The 24,040-nt window shown below is 52.2% G+C and overlaps 1 protein-coding gene across 2 annotated transcripts; it reads left to right on the forward strand.

The window, feature by feature from the left end:
• The first annotated feature begins 9 nt into the window (after positions 1 to 9).
• Ccdc92 (coiled-coil domain containing 92) lies at positions 10 to 24,040 on the forward strand. 2 transcript variants are annotated; one of them, XM_023720609.1, is made up of 5 exons: positions 43 to 112; positions 16,143 to 16,227; positions 21,485 to 21,631; positions 22,002 to 22,043; positions 22,772 to 24,040. In XM_023720609.1, the coding sequence occupies exons 2-5, from the start codon at positions 16,161 to 16,163 to the stop codon at positions 23,545 to 23,547; spliced, it is 1,032 nt and encodes a 343-aa protein (XP_023576377.1). In that variant the 5' UTR covers positions 43 to 112; positions 16,143 to 16,160; the 3' UTR covers positions 23,548 to 24,040. The 2 variants fall into 2 exon arrangements, with proteins under 2 accessions (XP_004635925.1, XP_023576377.1); XM_004635868.3 differs by lacking the exon at positions 16,143 to 16,227 and having other exon boundaries at positions 10 to 112.

The following is a 24,040-nucleotide window of genomic DNA, read 5'->3' on the forward strand; positions in this document are numbered from 1 at the left end:
CTGACCTGGCTCGGCCCCCGCCCATGGGCCGCGGGTCCCCGCCGCAGCCCGCCGGCCCGGAGGACAGCGCCCAGCCGGCAGCCGCCTGAGGGACCGGACGGATGCGTCTCAGGTGAGGCGTGTCCCGAGCGCGCGAGTCCAGCCCCACACACCTGCCGGCCGGGCCGGACGGGCTTGCGTAGCTGTTTGCGAATGAGCCCTGCGCGCTGGAGTGAGGGTCCCGGCTAGGTGTACGGGCCCGGGGAAAGCCAGCGATCGCCCCCTAAAACCGCCAGGGACGATGGAGGGAGGGGCGCCTGGCCGGGGCGCGACGCTGGGGGAGGCGAGGCCGCGGGCGGGACGCCGGTGGGGGAGGGGGGAGCCGCATTGCAGGTGCGGGAGTCGGGCCTGGCCGCCGGGCCCTGGCGCTGCAGGAGGCGGCGTCCGGGCGCGCCGCGCTCGCCACCTGCAGCCTGCAGCCTGCCGCCCTGCAGTCGAGGGACCGCCCCAAGAGCCGCACAGCCTTGCGACCCCGTAACCCTTGGCGTAAGTCCGCTGTCTACCTATTGCCTCTTTCCGAATCTTGGCTGTGGGCTCTAGTTTTATCCTCTAACAATTCGCTGGTGATTCCTGAAACGGAGAGTAATCCACAGATGCGCAGAGCTCCGGGCTTGGCCGCGGAACCGCGGTACTCCGCGGTGAGTTACTCTAGTTTTCCTAACTTGCGTTTTCATGCCGATCTGGTTTGTTGAGTCCACTAATGAAAGTTGAGGGGACCTAAGAGAAAATACAGCCGCGTTTTTGGAATTTAGGTGGCACTTGTCTGCTTTATAACAAAAGCAATTCCGAGGCTGTAATACTAGATTGCGCACTTAAGAAACCTGTAAGAGTGTTAAAGCTGGAATCGCCGTTCGGAAACTGTTACGTTTGAAATTGAAAGAGCAAGCGCAAGGACCTGAGTTCAATCCCTGGCTCCGCATTAAAAAAAAAAAAAAAAAGAGCATTGTCACTTTATTAAATGTTGCTTCTTTTTGGCACAGTCTGGGGTTTCCCTGCGTTTTCTCGCCATTAAATTGTGAGGGAAAAGACGTTCTTCAAGTGACTTTTATCTCCGAAATGTTCTGAAAATTATGCATTTTTCTTGACTAACTGTTCACCCAAATGGCTGAATATCCAATATGTTTGGAGAAGGCTTCAAGTGTTGTGATTCTTTATATACGTCTGTACACCTGTACATACACACTATCGAAGCTCCTTAAAATAGTTTTTTGTTGCTTCTTGTAGCATATTATAGTTAATAAGTGTAGTTTAGGTGGATGTGCTTTTTAAAGTAGAAGATAATTGTGTGTACAGACTTTTACTGTGACACATTTAAATGTATCAGTGTAACAGATAGGTTTTTCAAGCATTAGATTATTTTATTCTGGCATCTTTTAAAGAAATAAGTGAATCCTATCCTTTTAGTCGCAAAGATTGTTGATTTGGGGTTCTTAACTCCTTCCTCTGTCATAAATCGGAAAATTGATTTCAGCATCAGTACCTCGCTGAGATATATTTGCAGCAGTCTCAGTGTTACAGTGTGGATCTTGATGCTTTTAAGAAACCCTCATGAAGCGTTTTTTCCTCTTTGCGGCAAAACACATGGGTTTTTCCTTCTATCTAGAACCAGATCAGCAATGACAGATCCCGATGCATAGTGGGCCTGTGTTTATTAATGAAGATTGTTGACTATTGATTTATATCCCTTCGAGGGTGTGGCAGGCGCCTGCATGTGCTTCAGCCACTGGAGCTGCATGCGGTAAATGTTTGAGGCAGAGGCGGGGGAGGTCAGGGCCAGCTTGGTGAAACCAGTTTTCCTATGTCCGGCTTTCACATTGCGTCCTGCAGCAAGCTTTGGGCAGGGAAGTGAGTATATCCTAATGGTCTTCAAATATTCAAAGGCATTATGCAGCAAAGCAATTTTATCAGAGAGGTTCCCGAGTATAGAAAAAGAGACATCCTTAGAGAAACACAGATTTTCCAGTGATGTAAATGCAGGAGTCATCAGGATTAAAACTTAGGCATTGGAAAGAAGGGACTGCTCCTTCCTGGGAGGATAGGGTCCCAAGGGGCTGGTTCCTCGCGTAGCATGACCAGGAGGTAGCACAGGGGTGCTGCAGGGCAGCTTGTAGGTGTGCCAGCGGGGTGCGCCTGGGTGGCAACAGCATTCAAGGTCTCCTGCATTTCCCTTCCTGTTCTGCGCTTCTTTTTCATTTCTTGTGCTGAGTTCTACAGTTGTGGGCAGCGTGACATCCCTAGACACTTGGTGAAGCCTCAGAACATTTGTACCAGGTCATCTACCTGCTGTAGGAGGTGACCTAAACCTACCTTGCATTGGTGTGGGGCCTTCTGCGTAGCTCTTACATTCAGTGTGTTGTCTTAAGGCCTCCTTTTAAAAATATGTGTTCTTGTGTTTCTTCCTTTGGTTTTTAGTTCCTATAGTAAACATTTAATCAATAGAAAAATCTTTTTTTTTTCTAGTGAAACAAGCAGAGGGGTAGGTTGTGTTTTGGGGGTTTTTTTTGGTTTTTTTTAAAAAGTAGGTATTTTTCAAAATGAAATGGTGTTGGTCTCTTAAGTCAGAAAGTTATGCGCGTGCATAATTTTCTCTTAGCTGAGAATAATTTTTAAAAGATACAGATTAAAGGATAGTTCTTGTGCTTGCTCTGCATTTCAGTTTGTTTATTTCATTACTCAGGCATGACTCAAGTGTTGTAGCAAGAGAGCCCAGTCGTCTCTACCTACAGTAAATTGCTCTGAATTTTTTTTCATATGCCTGTATGGTATTTAAGTGCATGCTAACAGCCAAAAATAAAACAAAGCTGAGAAATAGGATCACAGGTAACTGAAAAGATGAGGCGAATGGGAGCTTTGTGTTTGAAGAAGAAAAAGATGCACAGTCTTCATGCTAGGCCAATCTTGGAAATGATGGATTTATCAACGAGGGGCGTAGCAAGGACTAGGCCGTTACGTGTCTGCCTCAGTGCGTGCACTAAGTGGGTCAGTGGGGTGAGGGCTGGCCGTGGCCAAGCTGCAGAGCAGCGGCCTGTGAGCGCCAGAGTCCCTGTGCACCAGGACTAAAGTAGAGCGCGATGGTAACAAGGCCAGCAGAGGCCGTTGCCTGGCCTCGCCGCCGCAGGAGGGAGTTAGGAAAAAAATCTCTATTATTGTATACATGTACTTAATTATTTTGGGGTTTGTTTTGTTTTGAGATAGGATCTTGCTATGCAGTTCAGGCTGACCTTGAACTCACCATGTAACCCAAGTTAATCTTGACCTCACAGTGGTCCTCCTGCCTCAGCCTCCCAAGAGCTGGGATCTCAGGCATCTGTCACCACATTGACTTAAAACACTTTTTAAAATAGTTCCTCTCTTTTGCCTTTTAGCAGATTTCCCCCCATGCTTTTGTGCTTCCCACCCATCAACTTAAGTTAGGTGTAATAAATTAAGTGACCCCAAAGTTTGTTTGAATGTGTATATATAATTTATAAAGCATGCATGAAGGGAAAAAGAAATTCAGGCTGTTCTGGCCAAACAAAAACTAAAACAAAAAAATGTTAGGAAGTATGTATTCCTAACACAGGGAAAAAAACACAGATACTAATGGGCCTGGGCGATAGCTCAGTAAAATAAGTGCTTACCTTGCAAGCACAGGGTCCTGAGTTCAATCCCCGGTACCATAAAAACAAACAAACAAACAAAAAAAAACGCACACACAGATACTATTTTATGTAGTACTACCAGTACAGTAAATGATCAAGTAAGGCAGCCTACATCTCAAAGCTTCTAGCCAGTCTGTAAAGGCAGCACATGGTTACTGTAGATTTCTTTGTTCATAGAGAGCCAGGTATATCTCTATGCATATCTCTACCCTCGGGAGTGATCTTTTGTGATATTCCTCACTTGCCACTCTATCAGAAATAGCTTTAGAAAGCTGAGCGGGGGCCTGGGGAGATGGCTCAGTGGAATAAGCGCTTCCCTGGCAAGCGTAAGGGCCTGAGTTCAATCCCTGGTTCCGCAAAAAAAAAAAAAAAATGAAAGCTGAGCGGGCTACTCCCTGGCAGCTGTATGGAAAGCGGGAACAAGCTTTCTCCTTGACACTGAAATGCCTCATTCTGACTGAGTTCTCGAGGCTGAGTAGCAAAATGTCCTTGGTCAGCACCAAAGAAAAGAAGCAGCCTGCACACGCGTGCTGGGGCCGGGGTGGGGCCTGGCTGTGGGGCACACAGCACTTGGAAGTTTCCTGGGCAGTAGCTAGAATATTAAATTTAGATCTGCGTGAGATCCTTATCCTTCACTCTTCAGATCCCTTCCTGATCTAAGTGCATCCTCTGCCCTTCTTGTGTGCCACATGGGTAGGCCAGTGTGCCAGGCACCCTTGTAGGCTTGTTTTTCTTCGGTACCTGGCTCAGGCATGACTGCCACCTATAAATTATAATTGCTCACATTATTGCAGTACTATCTGTTCTAAAGTCATACATTCCCTAGAAATGGGTGGCCTTACACTCTAAAAAGAGTGGAGGGGCCGGGGAGATGGCTCAATGGAATAAGCGCTTCCCTGGCAAGCGCAAGGGCCTGAGTTCAATCCCCGGTTCCGCAAAAGAAATAATAATAATAATAAATAATAAATAAAAAGAGTGGAGAATCTGCATGGAAACCTTGGTTTCCCAAGAGCAAGTTTTTTCTGTCATACAGAGTATCCTGGGACTCTATCTTACTAACACCTCCTAGCCTGGTTTCTCAAATGATGAAAAAACATAGAAGGTGCGGCTCATGCCATGCCCTGATTATTGGTGGAGGCTTTTCCTGAAGTTGTACCTCTCCAGCCATCATGTGTACAAGGCACCGGTGTACTTCTTTCTCTGTGACTCGTGACGTGTGAGGGCAGATCCACTTTTTACAGATATTAAGTCTTGCACCGTGAGAACAAACGTGCTTTAGTTTTATGTGTCCGAAGATGGAAATGTAGCAGAGGTTATGAGGTGTCTCCAGTCCTCAGAAAGGGTCAGTCCCTGGTAGCAAGTTATCTTTCTGTTTGCCCAAGTCCCTGTGAGCAGACCAGGAGTCCGGCCACTGTGCTCCGGCCTGTCCTGTGGCTCTTAGGAAGGAGGGGAGTCCTTTTGATGGGGTACACAAGACACACAGCCCTCCTTGCCTCTGCATGGGAGACAGCTTTCAAGTGAGAAATCATTTTCCATCAAGGTAATCAGGTCAGTTCTGACTAAAAGAGTTTTATCATTGTGCTGTGGTGCTAGCCCCACTGTGGAGAAGACCCAGGCCACACCCTCTGGACTGGGGCCAAAAGCGAATGTTTTTAGGAGAGGCAGCAAGCTGAGACATTAGAGCCAGAAGCTGGACCTGCTCAGGGCCACTGGGAGCTATCTGCAGGCGCGTGGGTCACATCCACAGTTGCAAAATGGAACTCTGAGCAGCTGGGGCCCACTGACTCTCTAGAGCATCACATTGAGTTGTGCCCCTCCGCAGGCTATGGTCAGACCAGAGAGCCTTTCCCAGTGGCCTCGGGTACCACCAGGACCTGCCTGTGTAGGTGCAGGTGTCAAGTGGAGTCACACCAGTAGGAAGCAGATGAGCCAGCACTGTGCCTTTGAGAAAAAATGAGCTTCTCCAGAAGTCAGGCAGCAGCCACAGGAGGAGTCATGAGCACCGCAGGGCAGCTGCGCCGGGCTCTCGCACCACGGGGCCCATCCTCTGTCCGTGCTGAGAACACAGAACGCGGTTCGGCCTTCTACATCAGTGTTCTACCATTGAAGGAGTAGCCAGACGTCTCCCAGCCTGCTCAGCTCAGCTGGAAGCTCTGGATAAAAGTTGCAGATCGTGGTTTGTTAAAATGCTCATGAGCACCCATCTGGGCAGGCCTTGCAGGCATTTCCGGGTCTAGTCATCGCGTATCTGCCAGGTTCTGGTCAGGTTGTTTCTCACTCCCTTAGAGATCTCGCCACCTCACAGATCTGGGTGAGACAGCGAAGGCATTAAAGGTCTAGGGCTTCCCTGCCTTATTTACAACTTCGTATGCTGGATCTAGCAGTAAAATATTCTAGAAGTCTTTGGGCAGTCATGTGTCAGCATTTGCACATAGAATTACTCATGTTTCTATGAAAACTATTTTTTTTCCTTGAATAAAACTAACCAGAAAATATTTATATATGCCCCGCTTCCTCCCCCCTCCAAAAAAGCTGCTCTCTTTGCCTTAATGGTGTCTTCCCATAGTGGCTCACACCATGCTGTTGAGCTGCCCTGGGAAGTTTGGGGCATACCACCCATCGGATTGTCCCTGACACCACATCTCCTGTGTGCTGTGCCGTGGGACAGAGAAAAGGGAAGTAATTCATTTGGAGCTGCAATGCGGCTGTCCCAAGAACGCCAAGGATGTTCTGACTTTAGACACTCAGTCTTCAGAGGCCCTGTCACATCATGGAGCCTGATCTGGGACAAGGACTACATAGGACAGAGCCACCACTAGGGGCCAGTCAGCCTGAGAAGGACCACCTGGCCATAGAGAGCTTTGAGCACCATCTGCAGAGGAAGTAGATCTCTACCGGTACCCCTAGTGGGCAGCATGAAGCCTCTGAGGGAGCCTCCCCTGACTGACTGCACAGCGGCCTTGGTCAGAAAGGGCACGGGGCGTCAAGGAGAGAAGCAGGTCCTTGTGCCAGGAAGGGCAGCAGGCTTTGTCTTCTGGACAGTGTGGCCGCAGGCGCAGGACACATTGCGTCCCAGAGACCAGTTTCCTCTTCTACAAGCTACTGGTCTTCTCTCCTCAATTCTTTATTCACCTCTGTCCCTGCTGTGCGTATACATGTACATGGTCACTTCAGTGATCTCTTTCGATGGCAGTGTATTATGTAGACATTTAAAATTTGTACTTTTCAAATAATATCAAATGTCAGGTGTTCATAAATACACTGATTACTACTTTTACCATCTTAATCGGGGCTTAAAAGCAGGTGTTCAGAAAGACCCAGCACGCGGTCCACAGGAAATGGCAGGTGACAGCGTTTGGGTTTTCCAGTTGAATTTTAATTCCTTTATAAGCCTTTATGTAAATAAGTATCATTAACTAAGTACTATAACATCCTGCTAGTTTATAAATAATTAGGAATTTCAGAAAACAGAGTTTACCTTTAGTAGTAGTGCAGTTGTTGACAGTAAGCACTGGGGGTGAAATATAGCGCCTTAAAACTGAGCTAACAAAAGTGGGTAACTGTATAGGTTGCCATGTAACATGTTCTGAGGTTTTTAAAAACAAATGATACATACACCAAGTTTGCACGGTGCTGCTCAGTCTGGTTGTGTTTCCTTGCTTGGATTTACTTCCTCTAAATAATAGCGCAGGTGGCCATCTATTTCATCTGTAAGGCAAGAGCAAGGAACTTAGGAAGTTGCCGTTAGCTTTGCCTCTGTGAAAGCGGCTGGCGTTTTCCTATGAATCGGTACCATCGGGTGGTCTGTGCCTCCCGCTCCCGAGTTTCTGTCCTTACACTGGGGCTGATTCTTGCTGCCCTCACCGGTGGCTGGCCGGCTCCAGGACGCCCAAGAAACCTGCTTTCTACATACAGAGATGGACTGTGAAGCTGTTGGCCCCAGATGGAGCCCCAAATTCACACCATGATGTCTGAGTGGGCTTGCCTGCAGAGTACCTGGTACTCTTCCGTGTTACATCAGAGTACTCTGTTCTTAGTACAGAAGGTTGTTTCTGTGCAGAACCAGGGATTGAACTCAGGCCCTTGAGCTTGCCTGGGAAGCGCTTATTCCACTGAGCCATCTCCCCGGGCCCTTGTTTCTTTTTTAAAGTAACTTTTCAACTTGTACCTGTATCTTTTTAAACTTGTGAATCAGATTTTATAACCTGAGTGATTTTTACTTTGAAAGAGCTTTTAGGTAGGAAACGATTTTAGGGCTTACTAGCTCAAACTTATTATAACTTCTCCATTATATTTGGGTTGTTTGTTTGTTTTCAGAACCAGGGATTGAATTCAGGCCCTTGCGCTTGCCAGGGAAGCACTTATTCTACTGAGCCATCTCCCCAGCCCCTATATTTGTGCAAATTGCAGAGTTTAAATTATGACTTTTTTTTTTTTTCAATACCAGGGATCAAACTCAGGACCTTGTTAAATTATGACTTTTTATAAACAGCATTGCCTAGAGACCTTGGGGCCTGTACTTTGATTTCTCTCAGCCTGGAAAGCTTAGTGCTGCAACATGTAAAATATAGGAGCTTTGGCATAATTTCAGGGGACCCTTTTAAATCCTTGTAAGGCTTATATAATTAGTGACAGCCTTAGAAAGTGAAACCCCCTGGGATCTGAGACAAGTTATAGCCTTCGAACAGTGCTTCCTGGTGACTCTGTGCCTGTGCAGGGCATAGTGCTCCTGGGGAGCTGCCCTCAGGCACTTCACGGGCCAGTCAGGTCCTCACACATTCCATCCTCGTGACCAGAGTGCTGGAGTCCCTGTCTGAACTTCTGGAATTCTCCTGCACACACCCACCCACTTCTCAGTGCGTTAGTGTTTATACAGAAAAAACAAATGCATCAGTGGGAAGGAAGTGTTTCTGTTCACAGGTCATTGTTCACAGGTTAATTTTTCCTTTCCTTTCAAGGAAAGACCTGTCTGTGCTCTGCTGTGGCGCAGTACAGGGGAAGGCCATGCTGCCCACAAACACCTGTCTCTCAGGGCTCTAGGTGCGGAGAAGACCTCACCCTAGCGTTCTGTTTTCCCAAGTTGCTAGCTCTGGTATAGGAAGAAGCCACACGTTCCAGGCCTTGTCCCTCCAGCAAGCTCCATGCATCCTGGGGGAGCAGGGTAAACCTTGAGTCAGGAGAAAGAGACCAAGCACAGCTGGTCTTGGGGCGACCATTCTCTGCAGGGAGCCATCCTGTGCCTCTGAGGCTGTTCAGCAGCATCCCTGGCCTGATGTCCCTAGGAGGGGCCCAGTCAACTCCAGGGTGAGCCACAGCTGTAGGCTGTGGCTGGATCAAACTCGAGTGTTCATCAGGAAGATGGAATTGTCCCTGCTCTTCCTTAATTTTGACTGCTTATAACTGTCTCAAATTAGAAAACCTACATGCTAACCTCATTTATTCTTTGGATTAAAAACAACTGAATCTTGCGTCAGCCACAGAGCAGTGACTATGTACATTGCCTAAGCCAAATAAGAATAGCTTCTGTAGCTGTGTTCCAGGCAGGTAGAGTGGGACTGCAGCCCTGGCCGGCTCCCCCGTGCCTTGTGCAAGGTCACCACAGAGGTCCCAGCCTCCCTTCCTCTCTCCACTCCCTGCTGTTCTGCCCCCCAAGCCACACGTCACACGCCAGCTGCTGATCCAAACAGATAAAGGTTCGGGCTACCTTAGAGAAGAAAGGGGTCGGCAGCCACATTGGTCCTACTCTTCTGTATGAGGAGATGAGCCCCAGGCCTTCCCTCCAGCAGGCCAGGAAGCCTTGCAGAGTTCAGTGTCTTCAGGTAAGGGGGTTGTGCTAGGTTGTACGATGAAGACAGTCAATTGTCAGGTAAGATGACCAAGCATAGAAAGCAAACTTTCAGAAATTAAAAGTTACATTTTAGACGCTTCTACAGCAATCCCTGAAGCCCCGGTGTCTTAAAGAAAACCCAGGGCAGATCTGCACGCATTTACACACGCACCCACATGGACGCGCAGTAAGCTTGCCATTGTTTGGCAAAACCGGCTTCCTAACCTGCAGTAGCATCTGCTTGTCTACAGCTGTGGGAGAGAAGAAACAATTTCTCTTACTCTGAGGTGTTTTTTTCATAAGCAGCATCCTCAAAATTAAGCACTAGAATTATATTAGTGCTGAGTCCCCAACCCCCAAAAAAACTAAATGTAAGTGTACAAACCAAAATATGCAGAAAGGAAAGGGCAGAGAGAACTTGAAGAAATGGATATGAGGCAAGCAGTATTCTGCCGGTACAGAACAGGCACATTTGCAGGCAGAGGCCAGGCACCCTGCACTTGGCACAGGGCCTCAGTGTGGTATGATGAGGGGTCCTTGGGAGGGTCCCCCATGCCACCTACCAGTGGCAGCTGTAAAGAAGCAGTGTGACCCTCCCTTGAAGTGTGCTTGCTGGCGTGTAACATAGGGATCGTTCTATCTGCCCTTTGGAATGCTACGAAGTTTGGCGCATGCCTGACCCGAGAGTGCTTGGTGAATGACTGTATTGTACTTTCCCCTTGAGTGTGGGGACCTGTGCCCACAGTGTCGCCCGGCCTCCGCATCCAGCTCTACCAGCCTAAACCCCCTACTTGCTGTCTCCGCGATTGTGTGAAAACCCAGCCTTCTGTTTTTTGCTCCGCTATCTCAACTTTCCAAGCAGCTCCCAGGGGGCACCTTCATTCATGACACTATGTGCCTCTCTGTCCTTGGTGTCCCTGCCCTCTAGAACATGCTTGTCACATCAGATCGTTTGTGGTCTCTTCCTTCTGAGTGCTCATCTGTGTTGACCTTGCCGCAGGGGTCTCCTCCTGTCCAAAGCCTGCCATCCATCACCTTCATCACAGCCTGTTCACAGCAAGACCTTTGTCATTAGTGCTTGGCAACACCTACAGGGAAGCTGCAGTATCTGAGACCCAGCCCCTGCCCTCTGGGGATCACAGCCTGGTGCGGGCAGGTGACAGCAGGCAAATGAGAGCTGCAGGGTCATGGCATCGTCGAGGGCAGGCCTCCACCAGCCCCTTTCCCTGGCTGGTGCACTTGTGTGTAGACCTCATGAGGGTGTAGTGATAGATTATTTTCTTTGTACCTCAGCAGCCAAGTCTCCTGATTGGAAGCTTAGGGCTGAGAATAGTGGGCCTCTGGAGTCACCCACTGGCTGGTCACTAACCTCGAGCCACAATGGGAAGAAGGTTCAGCTGTCCCCCTACTGCAAGGAGGCCTTGTAAACATCAAGAGATGCATTTAAAAATAAACTGATAGTAATGTTAGGTTCCCAGTGATCACCATAACCTCTTGGTGACGAGTGATCCCCAGGTTTAGAATTCGTGGTACAGTACATTTTTTTAAAAATTCGGATAGTTCTAGAGTGAAAATAAGGAACTGTCCTTTTGAGTCAAATAAAAGTCAGCTTTATGGAAAACTACACTGCCCTTTTTTTCATTTCGTCACAGACCAGGCAAAGTGTCATCAAGGCTTAGCGCAAGCCCTCCTGAGCTTCCACGCCTCTGGCCACCACTGATGACTTCACGAGGCATGAGCTGAGCTCTCCTCTTGCACGTGGCTTGGCCGTGCCTGAGATGCTCCGCGCACACAGCCAGCACCAAGAGTCTGCCCAGGTGTCGGTAGGCTGTAGCTGACAAGAACTGTATGTCATAAACCTTGCAGAAGGTCCCGAACAAGCCACAATGTCCTTCCCACAGAGAAGAGACCTCAGCTTTTAGGTGGCTTGATAATTTTTCAGTCTTGCTACGTGAGAACTTTCGCAGCAACCTCTGTGGCCAACGGCATGCATAAACCTGATACCCGTCCTTCTCCCTTCTCCCTGTGCCATCAGGAAGCCGTTCCCAAGGCGTCCTACCCTCCCTTGTATGAAATACATTCTGGAGGTGGGGGTGGGTGGGGTAGGAACAAAGCTTGGATGAGATCGCCGCCAGGTTTCAGGCCCACAGAAGCCTTTCTCAAAGGGCAGGCTCAGGTTCCTGGAGGCATTCATTGTCCTAAGTGCTGGGGAGATAGCAGGGTACAAGACAGACAAGCCCTTGTTCTTGTAGAATTGACACACTGGTTAGGTAAGAAAGACAAGTGACCTAATTTTACTTAGTGACAAACGCTGTGAGGATGTAAGATAGCGTAGTGCGATGATAATGGCACTTGCAGTAAAAGAGCCTGTAGGGGCGCATCCAGCAGCAGATGCAGAACTGCTTGGCCTCTCTCCACGCTCTTAGAGAGGAGAAGCTAGCCAGGTTACTGCGGGTTGCCCCGTGAGCCTGAGGGTGAGCAAGAGCTGGAAGCCGAACCGCAGCTGTCAGGCTGTCTGGCACCCTGCTGCGCTGCCGTAGCTCGCAGACCGCCACCGCCCCTGTTCAGCCGGACCAGCAAGCCAGAACATCCCCCTTTAGGCACAGTTTGTCATCAGATGCTTGAGATTCAGCTGTTTAAGCCTCATTCTGTTCCTCACGAAAATGCAGCCCTGTGGTAGCGCCTCTTCCCACTTGAAAGGGAAGAACTCCAGAACACCAGGAAAATACCAGGCACATATATGCCCCCAATAAGGCAACTGTCCAGGCTGCCTGCCTCGATTTCCCCTACAGAGGTGAGATAAAAATCACAGCCTTCTTGTGTTGCCTGGAGACCTAAAAGACCAGCATGGCAGCACTGGCACAGGAAGCTCTAGAGGAGCAGTGACAGGTGTGACCATCTCGACACCAGCACGCCGGCTCCACCGTGGCCAGTGCGGGCCTCGTTCTAGAATGCACACAGGCACCCCAAACCGAGTGTCTCCCTCAGCAGGGCGGTGCAAGCACCACAAGGTGGGAATAGGGGAGCAGCCCTCTGGGAGGGCCAGAGGGAAACAGCCTCAGGAACTGGATTTTCACTTAGCTCTCCTACACGTGAATGGGTTGCTAGATGCGGCCAAGGTCTTTAGAAATGGGGAAGAGCTGCACTTTTTTGCATGGTGAAGGAACTAGATCATTCTAAGCCTGGCAGAGACAGTGATAGCCATCATTGCTGTTTTATTAATGCCTTTCAGCTTTTTGTGGTTAAACACACAATTCCAGGCCTAGTTGCCCTAGGCCTAGAGGCCGTATGAGGGTGGAAGCGCTGGTCATGCTCAGCTCTGCAGGCAGAGAGTATTTTGCTCAAGAGCAGGCCTCTCCAGCATGCACGTAGAGCTGCTGCACCTGGATGGACCCTGTTTCTCCTGACCACTGGTTCTCCCAAAACCTGCCAGGAAAGTGGCTTCCATGTGTGACCTGAGGCAGACATCCCGAATCTTGGAGGAAAAGCCCACCCCTGACTGACCATGGCCTGGCTAGAGTTGTATAGATGGAGAAGTTGGTCAGCCTAGGAATCTTGACATCCAAGTAGAAAATCTGTGCACGCCAACCCCAAATTCTCCCACAGCATGGATAGATGGGGTGCTTATTAGTGAAAGTATCCAAGTCAGAATGGGCCCTGAAAGACTGTGCCACAGCCAAGGATTGTAATTAATCCTACAGTGGAAGCCATTGGTCAAGTATAGGAAAGACAAGGCAAAGGCAATTCTGTGTACAAATGGAAACTAGTGACCTTTAACAAAATAAAGGGCCCTAGGACCTAGAGCATGCCGGGAGGCACCCAGGTCTCTCAGGTCCCAGTGAGCATGGGCTGGATGTAGCTTCCTTCCCTGGTTTCTCCTCCTCCCGGAGCTGATCTGCAGTCCACAGCAGGCAGTGCTCCAGCCTCGGTTATTCTCTGTGCCGCTTCGTTTATTTCTGCTGGGTTAGCATATCAATGCTTCATTGATGTAAGATGGCCCGAAGTTGGTAGCAAAGACCAGCCCTAGAATAAGCTACACCGCACTTCAGCCTCCGTGGCTCTGGCACCTGCCCCTCATCGGGGTCTCAGTGTGGCTCGAGCATGTTCAGTGACAGCCTTATCGTGGACGTGTTTGTGGGGAGTTCTCCCCTGGCACTTCACGCACAAACACTGAAGACTTGGAATCTGAGAGCGTGGAGTTCTCTCGCTCCCTGACATAACAAAGGGCGACTGTGAGCAGAAGGAACGCCACAGAGGCAATCTGCGAGGTCACGAGCCGGCGGGCCTTGGTTGCTGCCCAGCACAGGAAGCACATGGGTAGGGAACTGGTGAAGCATTGTGTCGCCTGTGTGGGGGCTGTCAGCTCCCGTGTGGGAAGTCAAAGGGCCTCACAGCCATAAGCCGCCGTGCTGAAGCATCCGCAAGAAGTCCTGGAAATGAAGGCCTAGGGCCGTGGTGAGTGCCCTCTAGGTAAATGGTAAGAAAAAGTAAGTCTTTTCTTGTCTAATGACACCGACTCTTTTACTTTTTCTAAGAAAGTATGGTTTAATATATAGTGTATACATTTAGTGCCTAAAACTATCAACTTCTGTACATTGAACTATGTAGGTCTTCAATTAATGAATGCTTTTCTGTCCTTAAAACCATACTGTAAGGGCCGGGGAGATGGCTCAGTGGAATAAGTGCTTCCCTGGCAAACACAAGGGCCTGAGTTCAATCCCCGGTTCCACCAAAATAAATAAATAAATAAATAAATAAATATTAAAAATTCTTTTAAAAAAATACTGTAATTAGGCTTGCCTGCAAAACAGACAGAAGAACCCATTGGGATGGTGGGTTCTTGATGAAGGGTTCCTGTGTTTGGCATGCCCCAAAGAGAGACTTTTAAAACAAAAGGACACATCTTCTTGGCCTGGAAGCTACACTTTAGATTGTGACCACCAGGCACTAAGACTTTAGAACTATTTTGTCGGTGTAGAAAGACAGTTTGGCACTTGAGGTCAGCATAACTTACCAACTAGTAGACAGCTAAAATCTGCAATGATACAGAGACAGAATCCTTGTGAGACGTGACCTGCTTATTTCTCTTCCACCGAAAGAAAATATGGTAAGAGAACTATTCGTATGGTAACCTGCGAGATTTGTGTTCCCAGTTAAGAGCTTGGTATTGTTCTGGTAAATGACCAGCTTATTGAGGTTCCTGATGACATTCCTACCCAGTCACACGTGTTGTCAGCTGCACCTTAATAACACAGTGCTGTTGGATGCTTCTTAGAGCAAGCTGCCTAGATCAGGAGGAGGATGCAGGAAGAGCAGGAAAGGCCCGGGCAAAGCCACCACAGCCCCATCAGGCCTCTTCACGCCCCCCGCCCCCCCAGGAGCCTCTTCACTCAGAGAGGTCGCTTGGAGGTTGAAAGTGCTGGTTGACTCTCAGGGCAGCATCCCAGGCCTAGACAGCCCTCCTGGTTCTGAGGTCAGGATGTGGAGTGTGGGCATGGGGCTCCTGCCCCTGGGCAGGGTCTTCTACAGGGTGCTGCCATAGGTAACAAATTTTCCCTGAGGCCCAACCTACGCCCTGCAGGCACCATGGAGGGAGGGAGCTCTGGCGTATGCCCACCTCGGCTTCCTTAGCCGCCTTGGGCAGCCTGCATGACAGATCTCTCTGTGCTGGACATTCGCACTCAGAGGGGCAGGCCCTTATCACTGTGCAGATGCTTTACATAGTTATAAATAGAAGGCAAATGGAAACCCTTTAAAGTATAAGATCTGGGAGTGCAGGCTAATAAGCTCATCATCAGGCCCGTAGGGACCACCGGCTTCCCAGACAGGCCGCAGACCTGTGTCCACATCTCATTGCCAGTCTCCCTAATCACATCTGCTACAGCTGTAATGTCAGGCTGTGTGTTCTTACAGAGGCAAATGGCCATCAGTGTCGAAGGGGTGTTGATGGGCCTTGTATTGCATGATGGATAATGCCAGAGAGTTATGGGGTATGTACTGCGTGGGAAGAGGAGGCCCAGGTGTTGGCCACTGGCAGACTGCAATGTGGGGGTGCTAAATTGCTGCCTTTGTAGAAATTGCCTCCTCACTGATTCTTGTGGATTCTGGTGAACCAACCACAATTCTGGCAATCCAAGATTACCCTGCAACAATATTATGAAAACATGTTACCGCTTTGTTATGGGTATTTAATTACCTTTTTAGAGACAAACTGCTTCATACTTTTTTCTAACTATAAAGTATGTGTTCACCATTAAGGAAGCTATAGGGATTACGGAACAGAAGCTATAAGAAGTAAAAATCATTTGTTAATCTACCATCTAGAGACAAATGCATTTTACATTTTGGTGTACATTATCTAGATTTTGTGTGTGTCTATATTTACGTGTGTGTGTGAGATATTGTATACACAGCTCTAATATGCTTTTAAACTTACCCTGTCATCAACATGTTTCTCTGTGGCTAAGTGTAGCCCTCCATCACTGTCACTGCATGGCTTCGATGTGCCCTGCTCAGCCAGCCTCTGGCTGGCAGGTCCTCGGGTTGCTTACTGTGGTGAATGTCTTGTGAACAGTTAGGTCAGTGTGTGTTTGCTTTGTCTGTCTTTCCTGGAGCTTTCCTCCGTTCACTTTTAGAGACAGACCTATGGTAAGATGCCACTGCCTGGCCAGAGAAGAGGGGGTCCCCGGGAGCCTCACCACGCCAAGTTCCCGCCTCTCGGTGAGTCTCCACTGCATCCCTCCACCCTGCACTGCAGTGAGCTGCGCGTGCGCCTTGCTCCTCCTGCTGCAGGGCTGAGCTTCCGAAGAAGGCCTTTCAGACCCCTGGAGCCCGAGATCCAACGCCCGCCCGCCCACCCGGGCTAAGCACCAAGCTGCACCCAATTCGGTGGGGAGCCCGGGGAACATGTGCACACACATATAGCCACCCTGATTCTCGAAGATGATTACTACATGAGATGTTCTTTTTTTTTTTTTTTTTGGCCTCTGTGAAAAAGACTTACACCTTCCACTTTCAACATTTTTTCCTCCACATTATAATGATGTTCACTCTTTTTACCAAAATATTTCTAGAGTCATTGTCAAATGCTTATTCATCCTTGAAATGATGTCTTTTTCTTAACAGCCCTAGCTTTTTGAGATGTTCCCATCACTAACTAGTTACATTCTTAGATATGTGCACAAGCAGGAATGGCCTACAGGTTAAAACAGTGTGTCTCCTCGTCATAAGGAGGTTAGAATAACCTCCTGTCCATCTGCAGCCATGCAGGGGATTTTTTACTAGCAGGTGTTTAGGATCCAAAGCCAGGGGCCTAATTAGCTGTGGGCCATTTTTAGCCCCTTTTGAGTACCTTGACTGTTTCAAAGGAAGAAGTAGGCTTTCCTGTCCCTTGGGCACCTTGTCCTGCCTGGCTGCTTCCCCAAATGGCTCCTTTCCAGTGAAAACCATGATGCAGTTGGCCAGAAAATACTTCTGTTGCTTTTGTATTTCTCTCTTAGAAGTTGTTAATTTCTTCACTAGCCTATTTCCATACTTAGGTGTAGTTCAGGAATTAACTCTAGTAGGACCTCGTGGAAGTGTAGCCAGGAGGTGCTGAGCAGCGTGTGTGGGAGTCACCAGCTGACAAGTACAAGGTTGGCCTGGCGGGGCCCAGCGCTTGAAGAAGCCTCCACCATGACCTGCCCTTGCCCTGGCTGAGTGCACCTCAGCCCAGGCCCAGGCCCCCTTGCAAATCTGGCTACTTTGTGTTCTTTTATTGGTTGTGTTCAACAGGTCGCCGGGCCTCTGTTGGTCATTGCTTTTCTTCCTTGATCTTTTGAGACAGGGTCTCACTGTATGACCCAAGCCGGCCTCGAACTTGGCAGTCTTTCTGCCTGGGCTTGCTGAGCCCTGGAGTACCCCTGTGCACCCCTGCACCTGGCCGGGCCTCAGTTTCTTGCTCCCGACACAGAGGTTGTGGGGGAGCTGATGCGCAGCTGTCTTCCACCCTCTGTGTTCCCCAGTTCCATGCACCCATGCAGACACCCCCTCCCCGCCAGGAACCAGTGCTCCTCCCCACACATCCCCTCACAGTTGCTGCCTTTGTCCACTTGCCAGCTTTCTGTGTGTGGGAGACAGGGTCCTACTGTGTAGCCAGGCTGGCCTACACTCAGTGTTAGCCCAGGCTGGCTTTGACCACTTGGCAGTCCTGCCTCAGCCTCCCGAGTGCCAGGATCACAGGTGTGCCCTGGCAGTGTCCATTTTCTTGCTGGCTGTGCTCAAGCTGCAGGACATGAGCAGTACAGAAAGACCCCCCTCCAAGTAGCCCAAAGAGGTCCCTGAACCCCAGCGCTGAGATGCCAGAGACCTGGGGACTGGGACTGGACCCCGCGGGAAATAGGCTCCAAAACACACATCACTGCTTCAGGGAGAGAACTGGCGTGAGGGGGTTATAACTTATTCATGACTGTGGTCTGAAATAGCTCCTTATAACTCACTCATGGCTACCCCCTGAGTACTGGGGTGCTGTTCTCAGAGTCTAAAATTATTACCCTATCTCCACACCAGCTTTGTGTTCAGCTAAGCCAGGCCTGCTTTGGGCAGTCCAGGAGCAGAGCAAGCTCTGTTTCTAAGTGGTGAGATGCTCTGCTGGCAAAAGTACTCCATCTCTTTTGGTCTGAAAAGTGTACGTGCTTTAAAGTCCTGCTTCTGGCTTGTCCCGAAATGGTGGGATGAAGTCACGTCCCAGTCGATGCTGCCGCAGTGCCCTTTGATTAAGGTGACGTCGTTCTACTTTAGCTCTCTACTCAGCACCATTATGAGGCAGGATAAAATTATCTGAAGCATATACGTAAGCGTGAGTTGAGATGCAAGGGAAGCATGGACAGCAGCAAGGGCTGGGTGTGGCCCCCGCAGAGGGGCCAGGGTGTGCGTGCCAAGGGCCTGCGCTGGAGCGGGTAGGCAGTGCAGAGTGAGAGGACAGCATGGAGCCCACAGAGGAGCCCTGGGGGGAGGCTCGGGGGCCAGGTGGGGCGGTAGAGATGAGAGGGATGCGTTGTATGGGAGCTGCCCTCACAGGATCGCGTTTGCCAGCTGGGAGTGTGTGCACGGGAGGTGCTGAGGAAGGGGCTGTCCTGAGAGGAGGAAAGATGGGGGCTCAGTTCCTGCTGCCCAGTACTGGAATGGTTTCCGGCAGCACATGGCCCAGCTGAGAGCTGCTTTTCACCCAGGGCAGCCTAACCCTGGCTCAACTGTAGAGAAGGGGGTGCGTCACTGCCCTGGCCCTGGCGCTGGCCACCTGCCGGGGTCGAGGACCAGGACTCCGTGCGGTGCGAGAGGCGCACTCTTCCTGCACTGGCCTTGCTCTGCAGAAGCATTGTGAGGCCCGCAGCCCCACCTTCTCTGGCGTCCTGGAGGACTCTGGCAGGCAGGACCAAGGGTGAGCCCAGGGGAATCGTGGCCCAGAAGCACGGCACTTCCTCTGGGGCCAAGATGCATCGCTTCTCCTTTCTCCTGCCATTGCAGAATCTAGATCTGTGTGGAGGTGCAGTGAGGGCAGCATCGGTACCTCTGGCTGAGAACAGCTCAGCCCCACCATGGCCCTGCCACTACGGCCTGGTTTCTGGTTTCTGTCTTGGTGGGGTGTTTGCCTGCTCCCTCAGAGGAAGACTGGCTAGGGGTGAGCTCAGTGAGGGAAAAGCACTCTTGCTGTCTGGGGAAAGATGGCCCTACGAGAAGTCATCAGGCCTGCACTCCCCTCCCATTCATGCCCAGAGACAGGGCAGACGGAGCACAGCCTTGCATGCAGGTGCGTGTCAGCCTGACAGCAGCAGCTCTGTCCTCACACTGCAGGAGCAGGCCTCGAGTGGGGCGGAGTCCTTTGCCTCTGAGCCCCCAGGAGGGGCGAGTCCTCTCCGGAAGTGGTGGCATGGTTCCTTCAGGGACGGATGCTGTCTGCAGAGTATAGAACAGGTACCTTCTCAAGTCTTATTCTTCAAAATATAGAGACTGAACAGTAAATTAGCAGACATTTAATGCCTGGTGCATTTCCCTGCGCAAGGGCTGAGGTGCAGCTCAGTGGCAGCACTGGTCTAGTCTGCACGAGGCCCCAAATTCCAACAGCGCCAGCCACACAGAACAACACGTATGGCTTCCTCTTCAAACCACAAAGCCTGGGGAGTGAGGCAGCGGGACTGTGGGCCTGAGCCATGGAGATAGCAGTCACTTGGAAGCCTGTCACCTGCCACCAAGCAGGTGAGGACATGAGGACCAGGGTCCCCCTCATGCTACCCTAGCGCACGAAGCTACAGAATTGCTGATGGTCACCAGCAGCGCCTAGGGACAAAAATGAGAAACTGGAGGCAAAGCCCTGCGATTCAAAGAGCCCACAACGTGTAGCAGGGCCCTCAACACAGAAAGCGCAGTTTCGCAAGACACGTTCTCGATGCCTGCACTCCGTTCCTGGGTGACGCCCAGCAGGGTAGGGTGGCCGCCTGTGCCCGCCAGCTCCATCGCCCAGGTGGCAGGCGCCTGCACAGCAGGGCTGCGTGCTCCTTGCCGCCCCTTCTCGCCTGTGGCTCCTCGAGCGCGGTGACCCTGAACCGAGCCTCTCAGGCCTGCTCGTCCCTTTCTCCCATTACCCACATCCCTTGCTGTGTCCATGGCCTACACGGTGCCCCCAAGTCTTACAGCTCTCCATGTGTAGAAGGCTAGGTCGTCTCTGGTGTCAGTGCCTCAGGATTAAAGCCACAGACGTCACGATCTGCTAACCTGTGGGAAGTGCTCTGCTTCCAGGAAGCCCGCTGCCCCAAGCTGATGAGCACTGGAAGTTCAGCTCCTTTCCTCAGGCCCAGGCATACCCTCCACATAGCCGAACCCCATCCTGACCCGTCAGGGCTGGACAAGAGCGACGCTTCAGAAGTGTGGGGTGGCTTGTTTCTAAGCCAGACAGGCCAAGAGACAACTAAGTAGGAGTGGCTCTGGGGTCCCACCCTCACCCTCGGTGCCTGCTTCCCATGTGCCTGGAGCTGCTCCCCGTGTACCAGGCACTGTGCCTGCCTCCTGTGCGCCCCGTGCTGGGCCTGCAGTCAGTACAGGGAGGGGTGGACTCGTCCCACAGATCGTCTCCACCACCCCTGGCTGTGGACAGGGCTGTGACGCTAGGCCGTGGCGCGTAACCTCACCAGGCTCTGGGGCAAGCCAGCTCAGATGAGAGGATCCTGGGATCGGCAGGCAGGAGAGGAGCTGAGCAGGTGTTCTGGGCAGACGAGATGCCCCTGAAGGCCCTGAGGAAGGGAGCAGGGCTGGCTGGACACAGGAAAGGCCACAGTGTGGGGGCAGTGGAGCAGGCGCAGGCTGGAGAACACCACCATTCTCAGAGCAGTGGGCCCCTTGGCAGGTTTACATAAAAATCCCTCTGGCTGTTGTGCAGGGGGGTGGAAGGGAGGAGGTGAGAGGACAGGCAGGCTTCTCCGCCGTGGGCAGGTATGAGGTACAGGCGTGTGGGACCAGGCCAGAGTGAATGGATTTGAAGGCCAGCTGCAGAGGGAATCACCAAGGTGGGCCTATGCCAGGCCAGGCGCTGGGCAGGCGGTGCCAGGACTGAGTGAGGATAGGGATCCCTCACAGCCAACACTGCCCCTGCTCAGCAGTCACCCCTACAGCAATAGCCATGTGGCACATGCCAAGGGAAAAGCTGGGCTCTCCTGCAGCAGCTGCTGCTGCTGTTCCTGCCAGTCAGGTGCCAACCAGAGGAGCCATGCAGCCCAGGCACCAGGTCCTCTGCTTGGGCTTGGTGCTTCCTTGTCCAGGGCCCCTCAGTGGAACGGGCCGCACCTGCCCACATGGCGTAAGTGGAGTAGGTGGGGCACTAAGGCACTTCACCACCCGAGCTTGGTTTTGCCGGGGTCACGAGAGGAACTTGAGCCCAAGGCCTCTCCTCCCACCTCCCCTGACCCTTGTGATCAGGGGCAGTGACCAGGGTCTGTGCTTCCCACAGGTCCCCTGGATGTCAGCATGGCCACCACAAACCTGGAGAACCAGCTGCACAGCGCACAGAAGAACCTCCTGTTCCTGCAGCGGGAGCACGCCAGCACGCTCAAGGGGCTGCACGCTGAGATCAGGCGGCTGCAGCAGCACTGCACGGGTGCGGGCAGCCGGGACCAGCGGCAGGGCCAGGCAGCCGCAGTGGGCACACCGCATCCCTCCAAGAGGCTGAGGCAGAAAGATGAACATTCAGCTCAGCCTGGGCAATTCAGCGACTGAACAAGGCCCTGTCTCACACTTTACAAAGAACTAGGGATGCAGCTCAGTGTGGACACCCTGGCTCAGGCCCGGCCTGTTGGTGGGAGGCGTTGGGTGGGGAAGGGCACCGGTCCCACCCGACCCAGCAGTGCGTGCTCGGTGGCCCTTCTCCTGCTGGGCAGCTGCATTGCTGAGCCTGGGCTCCATCCTGCCCACTCAGAGCTGAGTAAGATTCTGATATACTGTAATGACGTGTGTAATTTCCTTTTTAGATTTAACATATGAGCTGACACTCAAGAGTTCTGAACATCCAGGTAAGACTTCTCCCCAGGAGCCAAGGGGACATGGTTTTCTCTTAGGAAGCACAGTGGTGCTGTCCTTGTCCCTGCTGTGCTGCTGGGAGAAACCATGTGCTGTCCGGGCAGGAGGAGAGGGAGCAGGGCCTGTGGTGTCCACGGGTGGGCCTGAGCAGCTGTCGCCCTTTCAGTGGCACATTTTAGATGGTCTGTTACATGCTCATCTGGACTCTGGCGTTTTTCTACGCTTAATGCACGTCCCTCTGCAGTCAAGAGATAAACGTGATGTGACTCTACCCGGGAAGGAGGACCCAGTGCCCCAGAGCCGGGGGGGTGGGGGGGGCAGAACCGGCCGCTCAGTCCTGCCAGGGTCACCGACTGGCCTCCTGGGGGGCCTTGGCAACCGCAAGAGCTTTGACCGCAGGGCCTCTGAGCCGAGGAGCGGAGCCAGGCTTTCCCCGGAGCCATCGTGTGGGTCCCAGACAGCCCCCTGCAGCAAGCCTGCTGCTGCCCCGCTGGGCACTGCAGTGGCCTTAGAGCTACACCTTTTGGCTCTGGCCCTCTCTTACCCCTTGCAGGACATGTTGGGGCTTTTGAGATCTTTGTGGTTTTGGTTTTGGCCAAACCCTGAAAGGCCCTGCAGGGGAGTGCAGCCCCCATCCCTCCCGGGAGGCTGGTACGAGCCCCTCGCCCTGTGCTCCCAGCCCTCTGCTCATGCACCCCGACCCCGCCTGCGCACCCCGCAGGCGACGCGTCTTCCAGGAGTGCAGAGCTGAAGAGGCGCTGTGAGGAGCTGGAGGCCCAGCTGCGAGCCAAGGAGGACGAGAACAGCGAGCTGCAGCGCGAGCTGGAGCAGAAGAACGCCGTCATCACCGTGCTGGAGAACGCTGTCCGCGAGCGTGAGAAGCGCTACCTGGAGGAGCTGAAGGTGAAGAGCCACAAGCTGAGCCTGCTGTCGGGCGAGCTGGAGCAGCGCGCCAGCACCGTGGCCTACCTCACCGCGCAGCTGCACGCCGCCAAGAAGAAGCTGCTCGGCTCCGGCGGCACCTCCGAGGCCAGCCCCGCCGGCAGCCCCGCGCTGGCCAGCTACAAGCCGGCGCCCCCCAAGGACAAGCTGCCCGAGACACCGCGCCGCCGCATGAAGAAGAGCCTCTCAGCCCCACTGCACCCCGAGTTTGAGGAGGTCTACAGGTTTGGGGCCGAGAGCCGCAAGCTGCTCCTGCGTGAGCCAGTGGACGCCATGCCCGACCCCACCCCGTTCCTGCTGGCCCGTGAAGCGGCCGAGGTCCCGCTCCTCAAGGAGCGGCCACTCGTCATCCCGCCCATTGCCTCGGACCGCGGCGCCGGCGGGCAGAACAGCCCAGCCCGGGAGAAGCCACACAAGGCCCACGTCGGTGTGGCCCATCGCATCCGCCACGCCAGCCCACCGCAGGCGCCGCCCGAGGTGGAGACGCTGGTGGTGGACCAGGTGAACGGGGGCAAGGTGGCACGGAAGCACTCAGGGACGGACAGAACTGTGTGACGCCGCCGGCCACGCCCAGCTGTCCACGCACTGTGACCCACGCAGGAACCTCGCCCACACCTCATTCCCATGCATGCCAAATTGTTTTCAGACCTGCCCACCGACACCCCACTCCTCTCATCCCTCCTGATACCAAAATGCAATCACGTCCCCACTGCAAAACATGTATTTATGACACTGAGGCCAAACACTCGCGCACCGATCGCTTGCTTCCTTCGCACCGTGCGAGCTCAGTGCGTGCTCGGCCAGAGTGCACCGCCACGTGACGTTCTGACGCGCGTTGCCTCGACGTCCTCCCCATTCTAGGGCAGCCTGCTTGGAGCACCCCACTCCTCCCCGCAGACCCCTCCCAGGGGGCACCATCACCGAGCGTGTGTCTAAATAAGATGGCGCTGCTCCGCTCAGCACCACAGCCTGAATGTGTCTTCATAGTTTTTTGTTAGTTTCATCCAAAATGTTCAAGATCCCAACAAACTTTATTTTCTAAACCTGC

Source organism: Octodon degus, unplaced genomic scaffold, assembly GCF_000260255.1.
Source record: "Octodon degus isolate 3935 unplaced genomic scaffold, OctDeg1.0 scaffold00076, whole genome shotgun sequence".
Classification (NCBI taxonomy): Eukaryota; Metazoa; Chordata; class Mammalia; order Rodentia; family Octodontidae; genus Octodon; species Octodon degus.